This window comes from Mytilus californianus, unplaced genomic scaffold, assembly GCF_021869535.1.
Source record: "Mytilus californianus isolate M0D057914Y unplaced genomic scaffold, xbMytCali1.0.p SCAF_4, whole genome shotgun sequence".
NCBI lineage: Eukaryota > Metazoa > Mollusca > Bivalvia > Mytilida > Mytilidae > Mytilus > Mytilus californianus.
In genome coordinates, this window is record NW_026262690.1 from 5,431,591 (window position 1) to 5,453,499 (window position 21,909).

General features: G+C 31.7%; 1 protein-coding gene across 15 annotated transcripts in view; it reads right to left on the reverse strand.

Moving 5' to 3' along the window:
- LOC127737328 (inositol 1,4,5-trisphosphate receptor type 3-like) overlaps positions 1–21,909 on the reverse strand; it is a 178,312-nt gene that overhangs the window by 91,146 nt on the left and 65,257 nt on the right. For all 15 annotated transcript variants that reach the window (XM_052247929.1, XM_052247920.1, XM_052247925.1 and 12 more), the window contains exons 7-22: positions 21,512–21,615; positions 20,997–21,084; positions 20,545–20,632; positions 12,846–13,102; positions 12,499–12,577; positions 10,943–11,025; positions 7,227–7,352; positions 6,608–6,658; positions 5,573–5,653; positions 5,288–5,346; positions 4,175–4,304; positions 3,208–3,330; positions 2,687–2,794; positions 2,313–2,423; positions 1,421–1,492; positions 140–272 (exon numbers count right to left, since the gene is read on the reverse strand). In XM_052247929.1, coding sequence (XP_052103889.1) covers positions 140–272; positions 1,421–1,492; positions 2,313–2,423; positions 2,687–2,794; positions 3,208–3,330; positions 4,175–4,304; positions 5,288–5,346; positions 5,573–5,653; positions 6,608–6,658; positions 7,227–7,352; positions 10,943–11,025; positions 12,499–12,577; positions 12,846–13,102; positions 20,545–20,632; positions 20,997–21,084; positions 21,512–21,615 — 1,693 coding nt within the window. The remainder of the gene's footprint in view (positions 1–139; positions 273–1,420; positions 1,493–2,312; positions 2,424–2,686; positions 2,795–3,207; positions 3,331–4,174; positions 4,305–5,287; positions 5,347–5,572; positions 5,654–6,607; positions 6,659–7,226; positions 7,353–10,942; positions 11,026–12,498; positions 12,578–12,845; positions 13,103–20,544; positions 20,633–20,996; positions 21,085–21,511; positions 21,616–21,909) is intronic.

Sequence of the window (21,909 nt, forward strand, 5' to 3'; positions counted from 1 at the left end):
GAGTCCCTGTACTTATGGGTTATGGTCCATTTATGGTTAGAATTTTGTCTAGGTCAGGGTTCATTGTTAGTTAGTGATAGGTTATGTGTCCTCTATATAGGTTGGGACCTGTTAGAGTTAGAAGCTATAAAGGACTTACTGATAATAAGATCACAATACTGTGCCCTCAGTTCATCAGGAAGACGTTCATCACTCAGACATGTAAAAGCTTCATCCCATGTCAAATAATTCAGCTCCTGTGTTATAACTTTGACGGAAAAGTCATTCTGGCCCTAAAGTTAGAAACAAATACCTGATAACAATGTGCACTAAGGATGAATTGACTTATTAATTGGCATTATTTCATTTATCACTTGAGTTCATACAATGTTTAGACTTGATTGATTGATGTTTGCTTAACACATTTAGGCTTGAGATGTAGCTGTTATCTTTAGTAATGCCTCCAAGTTAGACCTGAGTTTTACATAATTAGAGAACATTACTATATACTAGTATTGCTTTTATTTTCAAAGTGTGTGTTTAAAATAAAACTGTTGACACAGAGATATGTCTCACCTGTATGTAATTTTGATAGTATAATGCAAAGGTTGAAATAAAATGGGAATACTTGAAAAAATGTAAATTATGCATAACATTCAAAATTAAATCATGACTGAAGGTGCATGCCCTGCAGGGACAATTTAGTCTCCATGAAAATGAGAAATGCCTATGCTTATACAAATGCATACCAAATACCATTGACATCATAAATGATTCCCATTAACCTGACCAAAATACAAGCTTTAGCATGTGATCTATGCAAAATTTCAATGAGTCAAAAAAAGTCACCATGACTGATGGAAGGAAACAGGGGGGGGCAGATAATTATAATGGATATGAGATGTGCAAATGCTAATACAACTGCATGCCAAATAACATATTGATTTACTTGTTCCCTTTAAAACTGACCTAATCACAAACTTCAACATGTAAACTAACAATATATCTTATCACTATTTATGTGCAATTACTGGCCCTGACAGACGTTCCTGTGAAATTTAACGTCATAAGAGAAAATGCCTTACCTAGAATTGCAAAAGTGATTATTGTATGAAGTTACAAAATTTCAGGTCCAGTGTCTCAGATTCAAAAATAATGATAAGGTCTATTGATGACACCCGCACATAGTCATCGCCTTCCTGACTTGGCCGAGGCAAGACAAAAGCAATAAAGGCATTGATATTTACTTTTCAATACTTTCAGTGTAGATCAAGTGATTTTGTCCTATCTTTTTTCATTAACTTTTCAAGTTCAAACTAATACTTAGCTTTAGTATGTGTTTGTCAGTAAATATCATACGCCTGAATACATGCATTTCAAGTTTTTACATAATATTTTTCATTGAAGCATGGACCAACAGAATTCTCATAGCAATACATACATTACAAAGATATCCAAACAGCTCCAACTGGTGTTCTAAAAATAGATACAACTCATCATCGCTACTTGACTTCTGAAAAAAAAGTCACAAAATGTAAATATTTCTTTCCAAAAAAACTTTAAAAACAAACAAAACATTATACAAGAAAATAATACTGATATGAGTTTGAACAAATTGTGGAAAGTATAAACGACTACCACATATATGATTTTTCATGTGTTTAATTTTGCTTTTATCTTGGCAGCAAAACACTGAAAATACACATTAAAAGAAAATTTCCTCATTCAGTTGAATTGTTGATCATTGTACATTTGTACATTAAATACAGCATAACCTCCATTCATGTATTATGTCTATTATATAAAGTATATTTCTCAATACCACTTAATTATCAGGTCTTTAAAATGACAAGCGACAACAACAACATACTTACATATAGATATTAACATATAAAACACATGTATATTAACATACAATCTGAATTATTCTAACGTTTTCTTTATTGCAATGAGAATTTTTCATAGCAAGTTCTTGTTATGTCAACAAATGTTCCCGTACTGCTATTTTTTTTACTATATCTTGTTTTTTTGGTTTGATCCCCTACTAATAATGCTTCATTCTTTGATGTTGAAGATTATCTATGTAACAATAACAGAAATTAGTCAAAATTTGAAAAAAAGTAGTTGATTTTAGTAACTTTTGTGTGTGTGCAAAGCTGAAATCTTCATACAAATCTGCAATATAATATTATTAAGTTGGGTTAAGATATGCCTATTTATAGAGTATGAAAATGTAAAATATCTAAAATGAAAGGAATGATCATTATTGTAATTGATGGCAATAATTCATATCATTCTTTCATCAAGTTGAGCCAAATTAATGAACAACATACCTGTGCAAATTTAGAAAGCTCCATCCAGGTACGTCCAGTAGTAGTAGACACATAGACTACTCCTTTCTCTTTACCAATTTTCTGTCCTAAATCTGTGTAAAACACACAGTTCTACAAACAAAAACAATTTGAAATCAATATTATTTTTCATGGAATATCCTACAGGTAAGTACCAATTTTGGTAAATTTTGCAGATCATTAATTAAAAAACTAAACAAATATAAAGTTTAAATTATTGGGTCCATTGTTACAAACTCAGAATTCAAACATCCACAAAAAAGTTACATAAGTTCCAGACTTTTAAAGTAATGGAATGTTTACATTTTTAACTAACACAACAGAGTTAACAAAAAAACATTTTTCTTCCTTCTTACCCTGTTGCCTTTCATCAGCCAAACTTCTGTGATGTATTTTTGATTGTCTGCTATAGAAACACCATCACAAACACATAAAACCTTCAGTAAATCTAAATATCTGTAATTCTGAAAAAGAAATCAAACAACTCATGAAAATTTTAATTTCAATGATTGTCAAAAAGAGAAGGTGAAAAAAGCTATCATCCTTCAGGTTTACGAAGAAAAAAAGATTGCAATCCTTTGGTACAAAGATGATATTTAACAAGACAGCTGGGTTATATCAGTAATTGACAGTTCTCTCAATATGAAATATGTGAAAACGTAGGTCTGGGGTAATATTTTAAAAGTTACGTTTAATTATCATTCAATTGTTATAAAATCATTCATATGGTGAAAAAAAAAATAAAAAAATTGAGGAAATTCACAAATACTTGAAATAAATATCAGTTAATTTTCAATCAAATCATTATTTACATGACATATATAAAATCTTCTTTATATAGGTTGCATTGCAATTCTTCCTAAACTATCTTAAATACCTTGTCTCTCCGTAACAATTCCACAAACTTGTCAATATGTTCTGTTGTGATTCTGTCAACAATTTTTCTGTTGTCTTTAATTAACTCCATCACCATGTGTGCTGAGTTTAATCCAATCATTCCCTACAAAAAATTAATTATTCAATATAACATAAGGTCTTTGTCTGCAAATTATTTGCAGCCTCAACATTTCTTATAAAGTCTTGTTGTGTTGTTACTAAACATTCCTCTAGTTCTTCTTTGAGTCATCTAGAAATTATTACAGTGAGAGCAAGATTATTGTGACCTACAGATGTTTATTTTAGGTTGATGCTCATTGTCGGATTGCTGTTGATTAATATTTCATACATGTCTTTTTATTGAACAGCATGATACAAAGTTGTAAATAAAAATGAAAGGATATGGAGTAAATGTACATGGGACAAAATTGCACACAATACATAGAAAACAGACCAGTATTTTGAAGAAATTTAACCAAACATGAAATTTTTACGGTGTATTAATATGAGAAGTTCTCAAATGAACAAGCACACCGTAACTGTAAATATTATAAGAGCATACACCTCAAGCACGGGGAAACGTTCTACTGCCTCCACACAGCACTAGAGACAAACTCTTGCATGTTTTAGATTTCTTTAGAATGGAATAATAACATGACAATTAACTCAGATATCCATGATAACTTGTACTAAAAGTAAAAGATTGCACCTCACCTCAGGCAGAGCTGACATTACAGAGGTTCTGCTGTTCTGTTTAGATCCTTTTTGATTTAATGTTCTCAAACATTTATTTGTTGCTATAAAAACTTTTGATATCAAGCATATCTGATGATGGTTATTCAAGAAACATGGGAACAAGGAAATCAGTATAACACATTTAATTTTTAAACTTTTGAAAATTAAACAAGGGATTTTTACAAGAATGGGTGTCTGAACAGCATGTACAAGATATCACAAACAAAGCTTACCTCTTTGTACTCAAACTGAGATAAGAAGAAGTCAATGTACTTGGCAATATACAGTTCATTCTTTCTACTGTCTCCCTTCAAATATGTATACAATACATCGTATGCTTCCACAAATATCCTTGTTAAATGACTAAAACGATAAAATAGAACAACATTTATCATACATACAGAAATATCCTTATTTATTATCCAAAAATACTTGATATATAGTCCTTCAAATGCAACTACAGATATAGTCAAAATACAGTATACATTTGTGTAATGATTAAAGATGTGTTATAACGGGAAATAGTCTATAAAATCAACAGCTTCTCCCAATGAGGTATGTGTATAAAAAAAACTTTAAGAAAAATCAGTTAGATCTTGATGTTAAGCCTATTTATTTCATTCTTTTAGTTTTCTGTTTGACAAAAAGAACCACATTAAAAAAAATATTGTAAATATCTTAATAGCAAATATTTTGAATTGACAAATAAGCAAAGTACAATAACTTTCAAGGAATTTTTCAACTTCCAATCACCTTTCTGTCTAATGTATCAACATAAAAAAAACAAGAAAATGTGTCCATTGAACCCCATGCATGCCCTACTTGCACTGTAATATTTCAATGTTCAGTGAACCAAGAAATGTAGGTCAAAATCCTAACTTGGCATATGTTTTATACAATAATGTACATGTGTACTAATTTTCAAGTTAATTAGACCGCAACTTCATGGTAAACTACGATAACCCAAAACTTTCATACAGGACAGAAACACAAGGAACAAACATATAAATGCCCCCTACTATTATTGATATAAATGATTTTTATTGGACATATATATTCCAGACAACTCTCAAAAGTATTTCCTATTTTCAAACCATGTTCAATAACCTTGAACATGAGGACAGTGTACGTTTGAGTTTATGAAAATTCAACCTAGAAAAACAAACCATGAAAATAACGTCAAGACATGGTGACCCTTGTCAGGTTCAAATAATTCTGAGAAGCTTAAAAATATAGCAGAACTATTACTTAAGGTATCGGGAAAACTCGTCTAATTGAGAGAATTTCTTCAGATTAAACAAAAGAAAAAAATAAACCAAGAATTGCAAATGTTTATAAAAACTTACTGTTGATCAGGTGTTCCTCTGAATGGGATCTGTAACAGGTAGACTAGTAACTCCACTATCTGTCAATACAAAAACAAATTTAGAGATAACTGTATTGTATTTGAAGCTTGGCCTATGTAAAGCTTAGGTTTTATTGTCGCAAATTGAGTTTATTTTTGTCTTCACATCCATGTGTTGTTTCGCCTCTTTTTTTGGCAGGGATATATTTTCACAAATAATCAAAGTTCTATTATGGAATCAGTTTTTGTTGGTTCAACTATCAACAGTCGTAAAGTCAGTACTTACCCTGAGATTTCTCATTAGTTTCTGTCGGTTTTTGTTGGGTAAACTATCAACAATCATAAAGTCTTTCAGTTCTGACAATGCCTGAAAAATAATTCATTTACTTATTTTGTAATAAATCTGAAAAATCTTTTTGTTTTTTTTTATATCAAATTGAAATCTCCCTCATGATTTAATGAGATTAATTAGATCCTATACTTCTAGAAAAAACATCAAGTGTGACCACACTGAAATGTCTCATCTCCTTAAATTATTATGACGGAATGTATCACGAAAATGAGGTTAAGGCCTTCAGGTCCCCATCAGACAGACATATACACATAACAATGATTCTACAGACCAAATATAGTTAACCTATTAACAGGACAATGGTTTTTGCTTTCTTAACAAAAAAGTGTTAGATTTTAAATACATTATATCATATATATACATTCTATTTTTGTTTGAATTGAACACAGTTATACAAAAAGTAATCACCCAAAGCCAAATCACTTATTTGATTCTTGTTGAAGTATTCATTGTTGTGTTATTCTAAAGTATAGCAGCTTTTTTAAGCAAATGAAACTCAATCTTCTGCTTGTTCTGATGTTGAAAATTCAAAAACATATGACAAAGATTAACACAATTAGGAGATAACTGTTCTGTATTATACAATTGGCCTTTGTTTCAATTCTAATGCAAAATGAGCAAAACATTCCATTTCATTCATAATTTTTGTTTAAAAAATCTCATAACATGAAAATTTCAGGAAAAGTTGTGTTAGTCTTTGTAAAAATAAGGAGATGTGGTATGATTGCCAATGAGACAACTATCCACCAAAGTTCAAATAAAGTGGATGTAAGCAATTATAGGCAACCGTACGGCATGTTTGTATATTCAGATGCAGCATAATTTCTTGTGCATACAAAATTTCATTAAAATCCAAAATACTGTAAAACTATGTATACTTTGTCTAATTAAAGTAAAAAATATCCTGATCATAAATTTTTATAAAATATTCCTGCATTGCTTTTTGACAGTTTTATTACTGTCACTTACCACAACAGCATCATGGGTCATTTTAGCATTTAGCTGGACACCATCTTTTTTCTGAAAAGAAAAAATAATAATCGGATGTGAGTACATAGAAATGATAAAGATTTAAATATGAAAAAAAATCAAAAGAAGACCATTGAGTTTCACAAAAAATATCCCAAACATAAGTGTTGACCAGCTAGTGTTCACTGTAGAGGAACTACTTTGACCACTTTGGCACAAAGGCCCCCTGTAAACAAAGATGACAAACACCAACCAATTTCATCAATGTCAATTGGTAAGAAAAAGAAAAGAAGTGAGGATGTTGATAAAAAACTTTGTAAGAAGGTTAGACTTTTATGTTCTGACAACATAAAACATAATCACTGTCAACTCATATTTGCCACTGATCTGATTTGAATTTAAGATAGCGCAATTAATACAATTGCTATGTATTGAATCAATACTTCTCAGGGGAAACAGTTTACTATACCTTAGATTTACCTGAGCAATTCTCTTTTAAACAACAGCTAAGTTTTTTAAAAGCTTCAGAAAAAATCAAAATAGAATTGAGTTCTTGTTAGAAAACTTTTGAACAATTGAAAATTGCTTGATAAAATATGGTTATTTCCTAGCTACTCACATCTCTTATTAGCTTTTGTATAAATGGTACCATGCCTGCCATGTAGTCAAATATTTCTACTAGATCTGAGGACACTCCTTGGATTGTAAAAGCATCATCATACTGTTTTTCTTCTATTGTACTTATCTGGAAACAGAAATTATTGAAAAATAAACATTCTGAATATGGTATTATATATATGTTTAGACTGCAGTGTTTTTATACATTACTTTGTTTACTATTGTTAATCCTTCAATGTATTGTAAACAACTTAAGAGATATTGTTGTATATTATTATTGCTATATCATATTCTAGTTTAAGTTGAGTTTTACATGTGCTTTACTCTGATTCCTTTATTTCAGAATAATTGAAAATCCTTCTTTAAAAACTTGTATCAAATTATAACATAAACTATACATGTGTTAACCAATTTCAGTTGTATTAAGACTGCAAGTTGTTTTTTTATGAGGCTAGCAGTTAAAATTGAAATTGCTAATGTTAAACAGCTGGATTCAGGTAATTAAACCAGAGATTTACCTGAAGTTCTACCTTGGAAGTTTACTTTCAACAAGAATTTAAATGAATAAAACTGTATATAGATAAAGTAAATTGGTTAACACATCAATGGATTATGTTGTACTTTGTAATGCAGTTAGAGTCTAACCTGACAGAATTTTTTATGTGAAATATAAGAAATATGAATTATGATTTTTTTCACTTAAATGCTGTAATTATTTGATATCTTTTCACCAAAATTATTAAATTTATGATTTCTTTTAAAGTCTTAATAAATTAGAGGCTCTTAAGAGCCTGTGTTGCTCACTTTGACATATGTGTCTTTTCAACATTGAAGACTAGAATATAATTCATGATTAAGATATCTTTTTTGTTTATCTTGTCTTGCTGATCAATTTTGCTCATTATAATTTTTCTTTAAATACTGAATTTCTTGTCAAAAAGGCAAAAAAACGGTATAAATTGTTGTTTAGGGGCAATAACTACTATAGGGAGTCGACTGACGATTTCATCTTTTTTGACAAATTTTTATATCTTGTTCTGCTGATCATTTTCCTTTTTTTAGTGTCTCTTTATCTATTATGGTTTTCAGTCTGCTGAGCAAATACACAAAAAAATGGTAATAATCCTAATTTGGGGCAATTACTCATTTAAGGAGTCAATCAACAATTTCCACTATTTTGACTTACAGTAGATCTTGTCTTGCTGATCATTTTTGCAGTTTCTATCTATCTATTAAAGTTTTCTAGATAATAAGCAAAAATGGAAAAAATGGTAAAAAAAATAATTATCTTTTAAGGGCAATAACTCCTATAAAGATTCCAAATATATTCACTGATTTGTAAATCTTGTCTTGCTGATCATATTTGCTACTTAAAGTTTCTATCTCTTTATAATTGTTTCCAAGATAATAGCAAAACTGGCATTTCACCCCTATGTTCTATTCTTAGCCATGTCCACCATGTTGGTTGGTGGCCGGGATCATCGGACACATATGATTTTGGCCAAGTTTGGTTAAATTTGGCCAAGCAGTTTCAGAGGAGAAGATTTTTGTAAAAGTTGATAGACAAGTGATGAGAATAGCTCACTTGGCCTTTCAGGCCAGGTGAGCTTAAAATTGAGTTGCTTTAAAGTGTAATGAATTAAAAACGTAAATAAAACAAGCTGCAAAAAATATTTTTTTATTCAAACCAACTAAATAATTGTAAAAGCCAACAAAATGATAGTTTTACTCTCTATCTACAAAGACATATAAGAATTTAGATCTGAAATAAAGTTGAATAAATTGTTTTGTATAATGCATATCTATCATAATGATGAAAAAAGGCAAATAAAATATTTTATTGTACAGAAAAAAACAATCTTGCAAATATAGTAAAAATAAAACAGAGATATCATGCATACAGAGAAAAAAAGAATACTTCCTGCATTTAACAGATAAATTTAGAGACACATAGACTTACAAATCCACTGTAGGTTTTAGCATGCTGGTAGGAAACAAGATCATATTACAATATCTGATGACATCACTTCCTGTTCATATCATATCTAGAGAGTATCTTTTATGCTTAATCTTATGTATTACTTCATTTTCCAAAAACTGAATAAACTTTCAAATTTAATGTCATTTACTCCTTTATAATTTTTATGGGGATTCTCAAATATGACATAAACAGAGTTCATCATGGTGTATGAACAACTGATACTTTATTTACACATTGTGTTTATTGTATTCTTTCTTTTTACACATTGTGTTTTTTGTATTCTTTCTTTTTGCATTTTTTTTTTTTTTGCTTTCCTATTAACACATTGTGTTTTTTGTTTTCTCTTTTAACAAATTGTTTTTTTGTATCCTCTATTTACACATTGTGTTTTTTTATTTTATCCTCTGAACCTGCCCCTCTCCCAATAAAATTTTTACTGAACAACTGTCCATACAACAGGTTTTGGATAACAATATGGATTGCAGAAAGGGATGACTCGAACAGTGAGAATTTATGGTAAATGTTAGTGTGTGGTTTAAATTAGATTTCATTTATACAATGAACATTAGGATCACAAAAGAAATTAAATAAATATTGGTTTTAAGAAAAATGTTACTGTTAGTAACCTATTATTGCAGATTTAGTCAAACACAAGTAGCTTTTGACAAACTTGTCCAAAATACAGAGTACAAAAGGACTGTTTATTCAATGTTCTATTAATTTTATATAATAGTGGTAACAGTAATATTTAAGGTTCCCTACTCACATACATACCTGTTGTAACCCCTACAGAAATTTACATTTATACAGCATTTATCTAATATCTAGGATATAAAACAATGCCATGGCAGGCCATGTGTAGGACTATATGGTTTTCTTTTACAGTAGCATTACTAAAAACTATAAAATATCTCCAAACATAAAATTTTTACAAAAGATATTTAAGTTAATGTAAACTCTTTTGAATACAATTTTTTTTTGTAAACTTGTAATATGTCCTGCATACTTTTAATTCAATGATCAACTTCTAAGATTTAGAATTCTAAGGAAAGTAGGATGTGCTGGTTAATTCATGATATGATAAACAAGTTAAGTAAAAGAGGTAAATGTGCCTATAGTTAAACATTTGACTATATGTTTGTAAAAAAGCACAAAAGAATATTCTGAATTATTGCTCCATACATAGAAAGTATATAATATTAGAATGACCTGAATTATTGCTCCATACATAGAAAGTATATAGTATTAGAATGACCTGAATTATTGCTCCATACATAGAAAGTATATAGTATTAGAATGACCTGAATTATTGCTCCATACATAGAAAGTATATAGAAATAGAATGATCATATAAACTGTATATCTGTAGGTTTGTAATATACTATAATAAACTCCAATCTGACTGACAAATGTAATAATATCTATAAAATCTATGACAACTGAGCCTTACAACTAGATTAAAAACAGTTGCTTTTCAATAAGCTGATGTAGCTCTTATCTTCTAAACCCTCTAAAAAACATGGTAAAAATAGCTGCTTTAGACTTTCTCTTTAAAAAGAGCCAAGTCTTCTTCATCCACCAAAAAAAGTTAGCATTGACAGAAATGAAAGATAAATTTTTAATTATAACTTTAACACACATTTGGTCAAATTATACAATTCAATTATCACTAGCCTATCTAAAATATAAGTTACTTGGGATTAATGTGTCTTTAAACAACAGACAGATGAACTCACTTGTTTCAAAGTAGCAGTACTCCATTTTAATGATCCCATAGAGCTATCCTCTTCTTGCTGTGCAAATCTTCTAACATAATCAACTGTAAAAACAAAACCAAAAACTTATCTTAATCATTTCTTTATCTTTTATATCTTCATCCATATTTTCCCCTAGTTATCAAGATATCAGGTGAGAATTGATTTTAACCTAGCCCTATATGCGGCTGTCTCAAGTCAGGATCTTTGTTAAGGGTTGCTGTTGTCTGTAAAGCGTTTTTGTCCATTTCAGTCTTGTGCTCAAATGTCAGATCGAATATATGTCTTGTGTTTTAATGTCGGATCACCTGTCTTCTCTGGTGGAGGCAAGATATATGTCTTGTGTTTTAATGTCAGATCACCTGTCCTCCCTGGTTTGAGGCAGGATATATTTACCCTTCCAGAGTATCTGATATCACTACCAGTTTTAATTGAAGAAGGAATGACCCAAAGCATTAGTTTTGTGTTTGCTGATTGTCTACATTTTTCTTGGTATCTCTACACCTGATTCTTTGCCTTTGAATTCTCTCTTAAAACACTGTGCTCTAGAATTTGAGTTTTGATTCAACTGTAAAAATCTTAAATCAGTATCTTACACTTATTAGTTGTGTTAAATATATATTGTTTTACACATGTTTAGTCTATAGGACTTGACACACTCTTAGTCTACAGGGCTTGACACATTATTTGGTTTATAGGGCTGGACACATATTTAGTATAGAGGGCTTGACACATGTTTAGTGTATATGGCTTGACATATGCTAAGTACTCAGGCTTGACACATGTTGAATATACAGGGCTTGACACATGTTTTGTCTAAAGACTTGACACATGTTAATTCTACCAGACTTGACACATGTTCAATCAATATGGCTTGATTCATGTTTAGTTTACAAGGTTTGACACATTTTTAGTTCATAGGGCTTAACACAAGTTTAGTCTAGAGGGCTTTATACATGTTTAGTTCATATGGCTTTACACATTTAGTCTACAAGGCTTAACACATTTTTTTTTCTACAAGACTTGACACATGTAGTCTTTAGGGCTTGATACATGTTTAATAGTCTTTACACATGTTTAGTATATAGGGCATGACACATGTAGTGACAGCTAGAAATTTTTTTTTCATACTCTTTAATGACCTCTAGATATGCACACTTCTATTGTTCAATTCATATATATATATAAACTTGGGTATCATCATTATAAATAATTTAAATATGAATTATCTATTCCAATAAGATTTTGTAAAAATTAAATGAGTTAGTTTTCTTAGATAAAAAAATCCTAAGTACTACCAGTGATCCAACATCTTCAATGCTGCAAGATGAAACTACAAAAGTTGAACCAAGGACAAGACATACAAGTACACGCATATCTGTCAATTTCAACAAATCTGTCCAGAAGTTAATCTGAAACTATCCTTTTGTTCAGCTTTCACATGTTTAATAACAAATAGAACAACTTGTGAGAGATGTATTTATACAGGTTTATACATTACTCATAATAATATTTTTATTAACTCTTCTCTGTATTACCTGTTAAAGCATGCAGCCATCTCTTTGATACTACATGTTCAATTCTACAATAACTATCCAAAGGTACTTCATCATATTCCTGAAATTATATAAAATCTCTTTTAAATTGACTACAAAATTATAACATGATGACCAGCTGTGTTGAAATTTGCATGACTGTTATGAAGAATTGAAGTTAGTATTGATTACTGAATTAAGCAACGGTAAATTACTAGATTTATCAGATATAGTTTTATATGATACAAATACTTAAAACTTGATAAGCTCTCTCTGCACATAAAATATGACAGCTTAAAAAGTTCAAAGAACAATTTTCTGCATCTAAATAAAACAAATGTATTTATTACCCTGATAACTGGATGAATCCTGAATACTGTATTTGGGTCCATATGGTCACCTGTTAAGGTCACCTTCTGTAATGCTTTGTCTACTGTCAGATACTTCCGTGAACACATATGAATAATTCTGCATTGCTGTTCCCACTTGAGCACTCCACCATCGATAGGACCAGTCTGAAGCTCTATCTGCCAGTAAGTTACGGCTGATGTACTTGGGAATAACGTCTTTGGATTATTCTGATCCATTGGTCTCATTCTGAGATGTACTGTTAATTCAAATTATTGCTTTATATTGTGAAAATGTCAACATTGCTGTAATAAACCATAACAAAGTAAAAACATACAAATTCCTTTGTATTTTTCCAAAAGTTTACCTAATCTAAGTGTAATTCTTTTTATCATATTGCTATTACTGTGGATTCATTATTATTCGTTGGATACCAATTTTCGTGGGTTTCGTGGGTACAGGTGAACCACGAATTCAAATGTTCAACGAATTACATATTTTCAATAGGCTCTGTATACAGAGATTGGCAAAACCACGAAATCAAATATCCACGAATATGCAAGTTTTCAGCAATCCACGAAAATTGATACCCACGGAAATAAATGAATCCACAGTATTGAATTAATGTGAAACACACTATATAATTTTTATGATGTTTTTATTATTGCAAAAATTTGCCAGGCATAGTATCTTATTAATCAGAATTTCAAATGTAAATTCTTATCACTTTTTTAAGTTTTTATGTATGCAATTCTGATTGCAATAAGTAATCTCATATCTATGTTTGTTGATAATGCACACCGAAATTCTGAAGTTATAGTATTATAGAATTGGGAATGGAAACAGGATATTTGTCAAAGAGACACCAACCCCACAAAAGAGCAGAAAACAGGCCAAAGCCACCAATGGGTCTTCAACGCAGCAAGACAATCCTGCACCCAGAGGCAGGCTTCAGCTGGCCCCTAAACAATAATGCATACTAGTTCAGCAATAAGACGCCACACTATACTTTAGTATCATGCCATCATAGATTATACAAGAAGAACATAACCTGCATCATGCCAAAAAATTGTTTTAGAAATACTCCCCTAGAGGGGGGTAATAGTATTGCTGATGAAATTGATAGTGAAAAACTGACATATCAGAAGCATTTATAATGAGCTATTATTTACTGTAATCGAACTTTATTCTAAATATCTATATAATATCGTTACTTTGACAATTTTGAACATGGATAGAAACTTTTTCTTGAAACAGTGATTGGACATATTGTTTATTTGATTGGGAAGTATTGATCATCTAATATTCGAGTGTTTACAATGGGTCCTAAACGCCCATGGAATCAGAGACCTGCTCCATATGATCCAGAATTTTTGGAAAACTGGACTTTCATAAGGCTATATGCAGAGCTGAGAAGTAGGAATATTCAAGTTCCAACTAACGCTCGGAGGATGGCTTTAGTTCGTTTAATAAGACTTTCAAGTGTCGATGACGTAAGCGTCTGCCATGACAGAATGATGAATACGGTACTGTTACATCACAAGACACGCCTTCAGATACAAGTGCCCGATCCCACAATGCACCTCAAAATGTAAACAATGAGGATAGAACGGCTATTTTAGCAGTTTTAACAACTTTTGTCAACGGCAGTCAAATAATTCCAAACACAACCCCTGCTACATCAGTATTAATCACAACTCCTAGTTCTACAAGCAACTTTTCGATTGAGTCAGCTCTCCAATGCTTTCAAGCATCATCTTTAAATAGGAGGCATGTTCCTACGACTGCTGCAGTCAGTGAAGTGCAGGCTTAGGAGGTCAATGATCGTGACACAAGAGTCTACATATGAACATGTTACGGTTATTCTGCAGAATCCCTGCCTTTGGTGGAAACAATTTCGCCATAGCTTAAACAAAATATAACAGCAGATAGGGACGTTAATCTTGCATCCCTGTTAATACCCTATTACACTGGTCTGTGCAGTGACAATATTGAACACATACCGTATCCCAATAAACCTGATCCCAGATTGAATAGATCCTTGACAACAGGAGAATTTGTTCAAGCTTTTGGCATTTACAAAAAAATGTAATGTGTTCAGCATATCCCCAGAGGAGAAATGAGCTTGACCTTTATGAAAGGGATATAGTGGATATGACCACCAGGTAAGCAGGCAGGGGATTTTATGAGTACCACAGGCAGTTTTCTTTACAAGCTGCGGCTCTTTTATTTTACAACAAAATCATGGTTGATTGGTCTGTGCGAAACAATTCGTTATTTTGTAACATTTTTGCTTATCTTAGACCAAGCACCTGTGAACATTGTCATAGTATTGTGAACAGACTGATCTAACATTCAAGTAAAAGTAATGTTATCTGGATACCTTTTTACTTAATGTCAGTGAAGCCACGAAATAACCAAACTAACCCAGGTTCAATATACTGTATATAAAACATGAAGACCAGTTCTGCTCTTGACACCTTGTCACACTAGGGGACAAGTGTCTACAACAACCGACATAACAGACAATTCCAGCTTCTCTGGGAGGACAAATACAATATAAGGAACATTCATCATTTATTAGATGATTTCTTAGTAATAGAGCCAAATGGCGTTGATGCATTTCAAACCAAGGAAACTTTGTTGTCTATATTTGATTCATTAGGAGTACCTCTATCAGCTAAGAAGACAGAGGGCCTTGTAAAGTTATTGAATATCTAGGTATATTTTTAGACTCAGAACTGATGGAAGCCTGACTACCTTTTAAAAGTTAACAGGATTTGTGAAAAATTTGGGATGTTTCGCAACCACAAACATTGTACAATAAAATGCTCCGCAGGGCGCAGCTTGATACGACCGCAGAGGTCGAACACTGAACAGTTGGGGCAAGTATGGACACAACATTCAAGCTTGATACAGCTTTGCATTTGGATTGTGATTAAATATTTGACACAGCATAGGTTTCTGACACAGGATGAATGTGGTCTAAGAACTTAAAAATTCTAAATTGGACATTCACCTATTATGGTCCAATATCCAAAATCTAAATACATGGTTAGATTCAGCATATCAAAGAACCCCAATATTCAATTTTTGATGAAATCAAACAAAGTTTAATTTTGGACCCTTTTGACCTCAATGTGGACAAAGTTGATAACGGGGCCCAAAAATCAAAAATCTAAATACATGTTTAGATTCAGCATATCAAAGAACCCTAAGAATTCAATTCTTGTTAAAATCAAACTAAGTTTAATTTTGGACCCTTTGGACCTTAATGTAGACCAATTTGAAAACGGAACCAAAAATTAAGAATCTAAATACACGGTTAGATTCGGCATATCAAAGAACCCCAATAATTCAATTTTTGATGAAATCAAACAAAGTTTAATTTTGGACCCTTTGGACCTCAATGTGGACCAATTTAAAAATGGGGCCCAAAATCCAAAAACTAAATACACGGTTAGATTCAGCATATTAAAGAACCCCAAGAATTCAAGAATAAAACCCCATTGAAATTGGTCAAGAAATAAGCAATTTATACGAAGTATCTTCTTTTGCACAATACTGTGCAATTAAATATTTCTTGCTATTGCGCAATACTGTACAATTAACAATTTCTTGCTATTGTGCAATATTGTGCTGTTAGATATTTCTTGCTATTGCGCAATACTGTGCAATTGAAGATTTCTTGCTATTGCGCAATACTGTGCAATTGAAGATTTCTTGCTATTGTGCAATACTGTGCAATTGAAAATTTCTTGCTTTTGCACAATACTTATTATATAATAATTTACACATCCTGTTTGGTGTGTATCTCCTACCATATCATTATTATTTGCTTTTAAATATAAATCAGAAATAACCAACTTAAAATGGAAAATTTTAAAAGAAAAAAAAAGGAAAAAAAAGAAAAAAAAGGAAAAAAAAAAAATCCCCCCCCCCCCCCCAAATTTTCTGAACCCCCTTATGATTCATTACCCCCAAACTCAATCCCAGCCTTCCCTTTGTGGTATGGTACCTTGCAGCACAATTTCAGAGAGATCCATACACTTGAACACAAGTTATTGTCTGGAAACTAGAAAAATGCTTGTTTTTTGGCCCCTTTTTGGCCCCAAATTCCTAAATGTTTAGGGCAATTACCCCAAACTCAAACCCAGCTTTCCCTTTGTGATATGGAACCTTGTAGTACAATTTCAGAAAGATCCATACACTTACACACAAGTTATTGTCCTGAAACTAGAAAAATGCTTGTTTTTGCCCCTTTTTGGCCCCTAATTCCTAAAATATTGAGGCAATTACCCCCATCATCAATCCCAGCCTTCCCTTTGTGGTATGGTACCTTGCAGTACAATTTCAGAGAGATCCATACACTTGAACACAAGTTATTGTCTGGAAACTAGAAAAATGAGTTTTTTGGCCCCTTTTTGGCCCCCAATTCCTAAACGTTTCGGCAATTACCCCCAAACTCAATTCCAGCTTTCCCTTTGTGATATGGAACCTTCTAGTACAATTTCAGAAAGATCCATACACTTACACGCAAGTTATTGTCATAAAACTAGAAAAATGCTTGTTTTTTGCCCCTTTTTCGGCCCCTAATTCCTAAAATTTTGAGGCAATTACCCCCAAAATCAATCCCAGCATTCCTTTTGTGATATGGAACCTTGTGGTACAATGTCAGAGAGATCCATACACTAACACACAAGTTATGTCTGGAAGTTACAAAAATGCTTATTTTTGGCCCCTTTTTGGCCCCTAATTCCTTTAATGTTGGTACCATAACCCCCAAAATCAATCCCAACCTTCCTTTTGTGGTATTGAACCTTGTGGTAAAATTTCATAGAGATCCATTCACTTAAACTAAAGTTAGAGTGCGAAAACTAATGTGTCTTCAGACGACGACGACGCCAACGTCATACCAATATACGACCGCAAAATTTTTTTGCGGTCGTATAAAAACAGAAATCCTAAGTATTTTAAGGCATGTGAATTTCGCTTCTCAAGTTATTCTGCATGGAAGATCCTTTGTGTCACACCTTATAGCTTTATAAACCAAGGTAAAGAAATTTCACCATCGCATACAATTAAATCTTGACTGTAGATTAGATTTGGACATGTGGTTGACATTTTTGAAAAACTGGAATGGTGTATCTTTTTTCATTAATGACAATATATTGGAAGCCGCTGATATGGAACTATATACTGATGCTACATTAACTTCATTTGCAGGTTTTTACAAAAATCAGTGGTTTCAGGGGGATTTTCCCATAGAAGTTATGGATGAAAAAACATCAATGGCGTTTTTTGAACTTTACCCCATAGTCATGGCTTGTGTATTGTGGTGGTCATAACTGGAACAGAAAGCGTATTTTGTTCCATTGTGACAATATGACTACAGTTGATATTATTTCCAAAGGCAGATCTAAAGTTAAGAGTATCATGAAGCTTATGAGAAAGTTGACTTTTCATGCTGCTACACACCATTTTATTATTCATGCTCAACATATTCCTGGTATTAATAATAACATTGCGGACTCTCTTGTTCGTTACCAGATGCAGAAATTCAGAATACTAGCACCAAAAGCAGAAGAAAAGCCAGTGCCTTGCCTTTTGCCATCCCAAATAACGATGTTCTAGAACAACAAGCACGTAATTTATGGGACTTATCATAGAGTCGAAGAAGGAAACAAACTTATAAGCCTTACAAATTTTTGTAACATTCATGAATATGAGCAGTATACAGTGCTCCCTGAATTGTTTACCTACCATCACAGACAACCATTTGATTTACATTGCACCACTCTGTAAGAATAGTAAAAAGTTGCAGCATGATACGATGAAAATGTAATAGATGGTATATGCTACCATTACTTGCATGCAGGTCGTAATTACCCTACAGCAGGGACATAACGACTTCCTTATATCATGTGGGATATTAAGAAATCTCAACTCAATGATTCTAGGAACAGATTGCACATTACTTCAGATGTTTTAAAATGATTATGCAATTTGTTATCAAGAGGCGTTTTTCACCTTTCATTGATCTATTGCAGCAATGTGCATTTTTGACAGCTTTCTTCAGCTTTCTTCGATGCGGAGAGTTCACTTGCAGAAGTAAGGATGATTATCTGAACTGCTTATTAATTGATGCTATTGAGATTAGTTTAACACATGATCAATTTGTGCTAAAACTAAAAACATCTAAGACTGACCCTTCTCGAGTAGGAGTAGATATAACCATAAATGAGAATGATATATTCGACCCAGTTGGTACTATGAATAAGTACTTGAAGTATTGCTTAGAAATAATGAGCCTTACAAAGTTTTCCTTTATCTGTTGACAGTGATTTTGACACAAGGCCATTATCTAGGGAAACTTTCATTAACTACTTAAGACTGCTTTTAATCCGTCTAGTTTATAGTGAAAGTAAGTTCTGTGGTCACTTGTTCAGAATTGGTGCCACTACTTCAGCTGCAGCTGCTGGAGTTGAAGATCAGATCATACAAATACTTAGTCGATGGTTCTCTTACTGTTATGTTAGATATATTAGAACTGATAAAAGGGTTATTTGTAAAGCACAGAAGAAAATGTGTTTTTAAATTCTATTATATTTTGCATGTAACCAATACATTTTTTTTTTCAATTTTTGTATTGGATAGCATTTATATTATTTCTTGGGGGCTTTCACTCATTCAGTTTTAAGAACTCATTCAATTTGGCCTTTATAATTCGAGGGGAATCATACTCCCCCAATTCAATAATACATCAGATAGGTTAATTTCTGCCAAGATCTCCCCAGGAACAATTATGTATTTTAATGTATTATTCTTATTCCGCTGGGATCTCCCCAGGAAAAATTATGTATTTTAATGTATAATTCTTATTCCGCTGGTATCTCCCCAGGTCATTTATTCTCTTTAGTCTATAAAGCTTTACACTTGCCAGGAACATACCAGGTGAACAATTCATACAGTATAAAGTTAGCTGCAGGGATCTCCCCAGGTCATTTATTCTCTTCAGTCTATAAAGCTTTACACCTGCCAGGAACATACCAGGTGAACAATTCATACAGTATAAAGTTAGCTGCAGGGATCTCCCCAGGTCATTTATTCTCTTCAGTCTATAAAGCTTTACACTTGCCAGGAACATACCAGGTGAACAATTCATACAGTATAAAGTTAGCTGCAGGGATCTCCCCAGGTCATTTATTCTCTTCAGTCTATAAAGCTTTACACCTGCCAGGAACATACCAGGTGAACAATTCATACAGTATAAAGTTAGCTCAGCAGGGATCTCCCCAGGTCATTTATTCTCTTCAGTCTATAAAGCTTTACACCTGCCAGGAACATACCAGGTGAACATTTCATACAGTATAAAGTTAGCTCAGCAGGGATCTCCCCAGTATTGTAAGGTAATTTATGTATGACTTTTTGGTACAAGATATCACAGAGTTTGATAGTTTTAAATATTTATAAAGTTAAATTTTCTTTTTAAATGAATGAGTAGCACCAAGAAAGCCAATAATGTATTATATTGTTAGTCATCCATTATAGTAAGATATGTATTGTTATTTTACATTTTATTGTGGATAAAATGCTTAGATTTAGTATATTTAAGAAAAAAAAAGTATTTCTTAAATATGTGTTGTGTATACATAGTTAAATATTTTGCATCTCTTTGTACTTAAAAAAAATAAATCTAACCATCCTCCAAGAGTTCATCATCGAACAGTCCTTCAGCCACGAGGTAGGCCTCCATTTCTTTATGGTAAAATCTTATGATATCACCCACCTTTAAAATACGAAATATAAAATTGTCAAATTTCTTCCAAATTATACAATAAAGGAATAAGAACTTTGCATATAAAAGAATTTGTTTGACATTCTGAACTCAATTAAGAAATAAATGTGTCTTTAGATTTATTGGTATGTAAAAAGAGATGAAAATAAGCATATTTTGCATGAAGTAGGAAAGTGCTTCATACTTAAAATTTGTCAACAGTCAAACACAATTTTATATAACTACAAGAAATGAATTAAATACTATCATAACATTTTAATGTCAAGGTGTAAGACATGATTTATGAAAACACTCATTACCTAGCCAAAAATTATGAATAAAATGGAAACAGTGAGTTTTATTTTTGTTTACTTACCCTGACTTTATTGTCGTCTTCTATATGGGGTTTGTACTTCCTATATACTGTAAATCCTGTCTGCTGTACTGATAAATTCAACTCAAAACTGAAACATAAAGTTTTATTTTTCTCAGCCAAATCCATCAGACTTATTTCATTAAAAAAGTTACATAAGCAAAAGATAGTTTTACAAATTCAATGTACAAGGAATTTTATATCTTCCTAGGAAATATTTTATTCACTATCTAGTGATTCATAAAACAGTCAATATATAATTATAACTCTATCATATTATTTTAGATTTACAACTTTGTCACAAAATGACTTCAAATTTCACACAATATTATCTTCAAATATTTTGTAATACCCTAAACCAATGCATCATGAAATAATTTTTACACATAACTAAAAATTCTCTTATTTAATTTTACCATATTAATTAAAAGCTTCTTCAATCTAGTTGGGAGTTTAAGTTTCATTTATCAAAACTGTTTTCTTTAATTTTATAAGTTCTTTTACATTTCCTTACTTACCTTTTTGAGTACACAGACATAGGTCCTAGGAATGCTTTACTGACATGGAGGAATGACCCGGGAGATTTCATACTTTCCAACACAATCTGATCATCCACTTGTACCTACAAATTCCTTATATCTATATGCATTGTCATTAGATACATATACATTTCAGTTAATTAAAAAAAAAATGTTTCTTTTGCTAATTATTTCAGTAAAAATTGATTTGTATTTCTTTTCATAGTTTGAAATTTAATTCAATACCAAATCTACATTTTTCAGTAGAAAGGAACAATTAGGGGTTCATCTTTTTTAATTTTTTTCTGTCAAACAATCTATAAGAAAAATGTTCTCACTGCAAATATAGCATCAAGAATTCTGCTGTTGGTAATGCCACTATTTCAAGGAGTCATTAA